Source organism: Octopus bimaculoides, chromosome 16, assembly GCF_001194135.2.
Source record: "Octopus bimaculoides isolate UCB-OBI-ISO-001 chromosome 16, ASM119413v2, whole genome shotgun sequence".
NCBI classification, from domain to species: domain Eukaryota; kingdom Metazoa; phylum Mollusca; class Cephalopoda; order Octopoda; family Octopodidae; genus Octopus; species Octopus bimaculoides.
This window is the reverse complement of record NC_068996.1, coordinates 48,380,324-48,388,002: the sequence shown is the minus strand read 5'-3', so window position 1 is coordinate 48,388,002 and position 7,679 is coordinate 48,380,324. Positions and strand designations below refer to the sequence as shown.

General features: G+C 35.2%; 1 protein-coding gene across 1 annotated transcript in view; it reads right to left on the bottom strand.

The window, feature by feature from the left end:
• Positions 1-6: 6 nt before the first annotated feature.
• LOC106869661 (tetratricopeptide repeat protein 17) overlaps positions 7-7,679 on the bottom strand; it is a 10,380-nt gene continuing 2,707 nt past the window's right edge. Inside the window, exons 2-3 of the mRNA XM_014915480.2 lie at positions 7,478-7,675; positions 7-1,058 (exon numbers count right to left, since the gene is read on the bottom strand). Of these exons, the coding sequence (XP_014770966.1) occupies positions 513-1,058; positions 7,478-7,675 (744 nt within the window). The 3' untranslated portion in view covers positions 7-512. The remainder of the gene's footprint in view (positions 1,059-7,477; positions 7,676-7,679) is intronic.

The window sequence follows — 7,679 nt, the reverse complement described above, 5'->3', positions numbered from 1 at the left end:
AGAGAGAGAGAGAGAGAGAGAGAGAGAGAGAGAGAGAGAGAGAGAGAGAGAGAGAAGGGAAAGGAAAGAGAGAGAAACAGGAAGACAGTGAGGGAGAAAGGGAAGTGAGACAGTGGTAGAGAGAAGAAAGAGAGAGGGAAGAGAAACAGCAAGACAGTGGGAGAGAGAGGAGAAAGAGAGGGAGAGAGAGAGAGAGAGAAACAGGAAGACAGTGAGAGAGGGAAGAGAAACAGTGAGACAGTGGGAGAGAGAAGAAAGAGATAGGAGAGAGAGAAGAAAGAGATAGGAGAGAGAGAGGAGGGAAAGAGAGAGTAACAGGAAGACAGTGAGAGAGAGAGGGAAGAGAAACAGTGAGACAGTAGGAGAGAAAGGAGAGAGGGGCAGAGAGAGGAGAAAAAGAGGGAGAGAGAGAGAGAGAGCAAAACAAAAGAAAGGTAAAGATAATACGCAAGAACAATTCCTTTTTTTCATTTGTATCCCAGAACTTCAATTTGGCAATTTTCTTAACAAGTTCATCTCCGTATCTTGACAAATTTGGACGAGCTGTGCTTCAAAGATTTCATAGCCATAGCTCTGTTGAATGACCGTTGTGTTTTGACATGTTTGTTACCAGAATTAACAACACCAAAAATGAAAAAACAGACAAGAAGTATAAAGAAACATACAATATATTGCATCACAGGGTGCTCAGGAATCTCTTTTATCTCTTTCAAATGACTTTCAGCCGGTGAAAATCCTGGTTTTAAGTCAAGAACATATTGGAAATGATCATAAGCTTTTGAATATTGTCCTGAAATTTTGAATATTTCTCCGAGTGTAAAATGCTGCGACCAGGCATTTTGATATGCTGGAAGATTCTGGAGAGATATCTTTGTTAAATGATATGCATCATCGAGATAGTGAAGTCGGAGAAATATTCTGCCTAAATTTAACAATACTTCTGGTTCTTGAGGTGTTTGTGACAATACCTTACGAAAGCACTCAATTGCTAAAAGAGTTTTTCCTTTTATTCTTAAGAAATTTCCAATAGAATTCATAACATGAATAGAATGAGGTTTCTGCAACAGAAAAGGAAAACATTATAAGAAAAGAAATAAATATAAATTAAAAAAAAAAAAAAGAAAGAAAGAAAAGACAGACAAAAGAAATCAAAAAGGCTACATAATAATGAATATGCAATTAGTCAACTAATTAATCTGTTTCAAATGGTGTTATCTTCTTACTCTTTGCCATCAGTATGACCATCCTTTTAGAAGAAGGATTCATAGAATCTATAACTAACGAGCATTCTTACTCTCTTTTAAAGTATACAGTGATTACAAAAAGAGACATTCTATCAACGTAGTTATATTTTAGTGAATCCTGAGATCTAATCACTACAATGCTATTTTGCTGTCAATTTCTCATTTTTTAATGCATTTTGTTTTGTAACAAAAAAAGGGGGGGGGGCAGAATGCTAATGATGAATACATTCTACATAAAAGTCTAAAATATGAATAAATGCTAGAAGTTTACAGCGAGTAACTGGAAATGGTTCAGAAAATGAATACAAGTGTAACAGTCAGATATTATAAATTTGGTCACATCACAAAAATGATTAAAAATATGAAAATGACAAGTTTCTATTAGACAGTTATTATAAAAAAAAGGACTATTATCTAATTATAATGTTTTATATATATTTATATATATATATACATACACGGATCAAAATGGTTTGAGTCAAACTCTTTGGTACTCTGAGTTTCAAGCATGATACTAATCTTTGGCCATTGGAGTTTGAATGAGAGGGCAAGTGGTATCACAGTTCGATGTTGGGTATTTCAGCGACAACAATTACTTGGAAAATACTACATAGGGAATAGGAAATTGGTTGCATGATTGGGGGGGGGGATAGAAGGGGGCAGTGGATATGCAGGTATATATGTACATATGTGTGCGTGTATGCATGTGTATGTGTATACACATGTGTATGCAAGTGAGTGTGTGCATGCACATACATGTGCTGGTATGTATGTGTGCATGCAATGCATTGGTGCATTTCTATGTGCACATATGCACTTATATATGTGTATGTATGCTCGTGTGCATGTATGTGTGTGAGTACAAATACATTCATATGTGTGAGTGCACACACTCACATAAATGCAGACACATACATGCATATGCATACATATATACTTGCACATCCACTGTCCCTTCTTACTTCTATCCTTACCCCTACCCCAACCATGTGGCCAGTTTCCTGTTCACCATGCAGTATTTTCCAGTTGCTATCGCTGAAATACCAACATCAAACTGTGACATCATATGACCTTTCTCAACCAATCGCAGGCTAACGTCCGTAACAAACATTGACTCTCTTCAACCATCCTCTCATTCAAACTCCAATGGCTGAAAATTAGCGTCATGCTTGAAACTCAGAGTACCAAAGAGTTTGAATCAAACTGCTTTGATCTATACATGTAACTCCCAATAAATGTGTTGAGTGCCCTTCTTTTGTTTGTCTTCTCACTCCTATATAACAGAATATTATTTAAGTATGTAATATATACAATGCAATATTATCTAAATATATTTCACAACCTAAATGTCTAAGTATTAATCCTTCAGTATTCAAATTACTCTGTCAAATGTAATGTTTATTTGTCTATATTGTTTTGAATTAATCATGGATTATCTTGTAGCTTCAAGATTTTAATGTGATTGTTTATTTTTAGAATGTCAAAGTAGGATAGGTGTTATTTCTCTACTACCCACAAGGGGCCACACACAGAGGGGACAAACAAGGACAGACAAACGGGTTAAGTCGATTATACCGACCCCAGTGCGTAACTGGTACTTATTTAATCGACCCCGAAAGGATGAAAGGCAGAGTCGACCTCGGCGGAATTTGAACTCAGAACGTAGCGGTAGACGAAATACCGCTAGGCATTTCGCCCGGCGTGCTAACGTTTCTGCCAGCTCGCCGCCTTAAGTAGGATAGGTGTGTGAGGCTGGACCTGGTCACTTGCAACATAAAACAGGTAGAATATCTGTAATTCAACCACATAACCAATAACAAATCTATGCAAATCACATTCCACCATTAACAAAGACAAAAACTGTAATTTAGTGCAACTAAAATCCTAAATTCTTAAGCATTTAGACAGACCATTGTTCAAACTAGCTAGATCCACCCTCTCACACCTACCCTACAATGTCATTCTAAAACTAAATAATTAAATCATTGAAATCTCAAAGCTACAAGATAATCCATGATTAATCCCAAACAATGTGGATGAATAAGGATTAGATTTGAGAAAATAATCTGAATGCTAAAAGCGTTAATGTAAATCATCCAGATTCGATTGTCAAAGACCATCAGGAAACAAATTATCACTTAACTCTTTAGCATTTAAATTGGCCATAACCAGTCTAAATATTCTACCTGCTTTATGTTCAAACTGCCTCTCTTACCTACCCTACAATGTCATTCTACAAACAATCACATCATTGAAATCTCAAAGCTATGAGATAATGTGTCATTATTTCAAAACATAGGGAATAAATAAGTATTACTTTTGACAGAGTAACCTGAATGCTAATCAGTTAAACCAGCCATATGTGGCCTCTCTCACCTACTCTACAATGTCATTCTAAGAATAAAAAATCACATCATCGAAATCTCAAAGCTATGAGATAATGTGTAATTATTTCAAAACATAGTGGTTAAATAAGTAATTACATTTGACAGAGTAACCTGAAAGCTAAGGGATTAAACCAGCCATATCTGACATCTCATACCTACCCTACAATGTCATTCTAAAACTAAATAACGCCTTTGAAATCTCAAAGCTACATGATAATGCATGATTAATTCTAAACAATGTGAATAAATAAGTATTACATTTGACAGAGTAAACTTAATGCCGGAGGGTTGATGTTGCTATAAAAGCTAGGCTTTTCTATTACTGAAGGTGTCTCTTGGTGATCTCACATTCTTAATATAGCAAAGACTAACCTTCCTATTCAGAACTAGAAAATGCTTCAGTTCTTAACAACTATTAGCCATGTACAAAGATCAGGTAAGACCTATAATCTTGCCAAATTTGAGACAATGCTCACACACACACACACACACACACACACACACACACACAAAACCTAAAATGCATCCACAAAAAGGCCACTTTTTCAAGAACCAAACACACTGCCAAGTCCAGGAATTGAACTCACTACCACATAATTGTGAGCCCAACACTCTAACCACTGAGCCGTGCACATTCATGATGAGGTAACTGTTAATCTTTAGAACGACATTGTAGGGTTAGTGTGAGAAGCCATATATGGCCAGTTTGAACATAAAGCTACAAAGATATTGCAAGATTAATTCAAAACAATATGAATAAATGTTACATTTTAACAGAATAATTTGAATGCTAAAAGGTTAATGCTTTTCTTGAACAACTGCAAGCTGATGCCAACTGATACTGGTAGTGAAAAGATTCCAGCAGGTTGAAGCTTTGGAGGAAAACATTTGGGCTGGATATGGCCAGTTTAAGTACTAAAGGATTAACCATTAATTATACTTATCATGTTTGTCTTGGTAGTTTCTGTAATCATGATGGGCACTGCTACTTTTTTCCAGAGTAGACCAATTGATAAAAATAAAAGCCCTCATACAAAACTTCCTTTTCACCCGTTAACGTAAGCTTTATCATTAGACTGGTGTTATTGTGTTAAATAACTTCTTAGCAGCTTGGAAATGATATGTGACAACATGTACTCTTCATACACGAGTCTACAAATTGTGGAAAGAAAAAGGAAAGGCTTTAACCCCATAAAAGACCCCCTTCAGTCATGAATGACCATGGGGTTGCATCTAGAAAGTTACCCTCCAAAGTACAAGTCTGGACATGGTTGTTTATGGAAGACCAGCAGTCGCCCATGCATACCAGCCTCCCTTCTCCATGCCACCAGTGTTATCCAAAGGAAAGGCAAAGGCCGATACAGCTTGGCACCAGTGATGTTGCAAATCATTTCTACAGCTCAGTGAACTGGAGCAACATGAAATGAAGTGTCTTGCTCAAGAATACAACACACAGCCCAGTCCAGAAACTGAACTTACTACCACATGATTGAGTGACTGACACTCTAACCACTGAACTATGTGCCTTTATCATATTCTGTCAAAAGTAATGCTTGTTTATTTCACACCGTTTTGTATTAATCATATATTATCTTGTAGCTTTGAGATTTTGATGATGCAATAAAATCTATTATTATCAGTACAATTGTTAATAGAAGGACAATCTAATGTAATGACTAATGTGACTTAATGCCACTTCCACAAACCTACCATCATACTGTCTATCATTCAAACTGTACAGGCAGTTTCATAGGTTTGTACTCTTTACCAAATTCTACACTGGTAACCCATCTCCTAAAACCCATTGGTTGTTTGGACAAGACTACTGAAAATAGTCTTTGCAGTAATGATTCAATGGTCAAACACAGCTTTCTGCAAATTCACAGGAGTATGCCGACCCAATGCTATAGTATCACAATACAATTTTACAATTAGAGTACTTTTATTACATAAAACTGAACACTGCATCAACCTGTCTACAAAGTTATGCAGTCAAGCCCATTGAGAGTATTTAAACAGCTGATCGTATTGATTTGGTTAGCTCAAGTACTTATTTGACCTTCCGAAACTCCTACGTGTAACACATCCACTCAGCAATATTTTTTTTCTATTTTATGTATACATGTAAAGCTATAAATTTTTCTTGTACAGAAAAATATCAATGACCAATCAATCACTGAATTAACATATGATTGTCTCCCTTATGATAGTTGCCATCTCTAGAGAAACTACGTGTATCTTCTGTTCTCTGAATATGTATAATTATATATATTTATATATAAATTGGGTCATCCCATAAATAATGTGTTTTTTTTTAATGCTTCTTTCATTTTTCAAAATTAAGATAAAGTTCTTTTTTAATATAAAATATACTCTCCATTTTCTACAATACTCTTCCATTTATCCAGTAGACTTTCAAGGCCCCTTTTCCAAAATTCATTTGTCAGTGACAAAAAATACTTCTCCAATACTGTTCTGACCTCATCTACAGAATTCATATATTTTCTGTTCAAATGATTTTGAAGATTGCAGAATAAATGATAATCAGATGGGGCAATGTCTGGCAAATATGGTATCTGGGGCATTGTTTCCCATTCAGACTGCTCCAGCCTTTGGAATGTCATCCTTGCTGTATGTGGCTGAACATTATCCTGATGGAAGAACACCTTTTGTCTTGAAACCAAAGATGGTCGTTTTTCTTCTAGTACTCCCAAGTTGCTCACAGTAGATCTCCTTTGTTATCGTTTGGTTTGGATTTAAAAGTTCAAAGTGGACTAAACTCATATCCCACTGAACAGAAAACAACACCTTACATGAGTGAAGACCTTCTTTAGCCAGAGGTGCCGATGTTTCTTCTTTCCCTACCCACTGTCTTTGGTGCTTGACATTTTTATAGAGAACCCATTTCTTGTCACCAGTTACTATTCGGTCCAAATAAGGTTCATTTGTGAGATGCAACAGCAAAGAAGAGCACACATTCACTCTCTTAGACTCAGAAAATTTGTGAAGAATTCATTGACCCAATTTGGTGACTTTTCCAATGGCATGCAGGTGTTGATGAATGGTTGAATGATTAAATCGAAGGTACAAGGTAAAATTACAATCTGCTTTTATAGCAAGATGATGCAGGTAGTTTATCTCGACCGACCTCCCTCTGACTTAGTACATGCAATTGAAAAAAAACACATTATTTATGGGTTAACCCAATATATATATATATATATATATATATATATATATATATATGAAATTCTTCCATGGTCAACTTTCCTTTTCATCTTTTTGAGGTTGATAAAATAAGTACCATTGGGGATCATGAAATCACATTGTATAACCTGCCCTAAAATTGCTAGCATAGTACCGAAATGTGAAACTAATATTCACACACACACACACACACACACATTGTGCTACTTACTTGGCTTCAGTTACACAAATACTACCTCGTTACTTTCGCTATGGAAAATACAATGAAAAAGTATGTCTTCACAGATGCCTACATACAATCAATAACGCTATAGTTCACAAATCAGATAAAAAAAATAAAAAAAATAAATAAATAATCCTCATACATCTGTGATTCTGTCTGTCTATCTCTCTCTTAACGAAAAACAATGGTTCTATCTTCTAAATTACAATACACTAGAGTGTCACTAAAACCTATTAGAAAACAACAGTAGTCTAAATACAAACTTATCAACTGAAACAGATGTTAATTTTTAAGACTACAACAGATTTCAACAAAAAAATTAATAGAAAAAAAAAAAAGAAATCTATTTATTTATATATAATATATATTTAGAATATATACAAAAAAAAAAAAATATCGAGAAGTTTTTTGCATACTTCTTTTCTAGCTTTTATGAGTTTATTTTCAAATTTTTTATTGTCCAAAATTTTTTTAGTGAGAAATATGGCAACTTCTGGCTCAGCAATCTGTGGATGACTATGTCTGTGGTGGAGTCCTTTCAAGTGGTCATAAACAGTGTAATTAACTGGTTTCCCACAGGAGAGAGGCTGCGTGTTCTCATCACTCTCTGAATCCTTA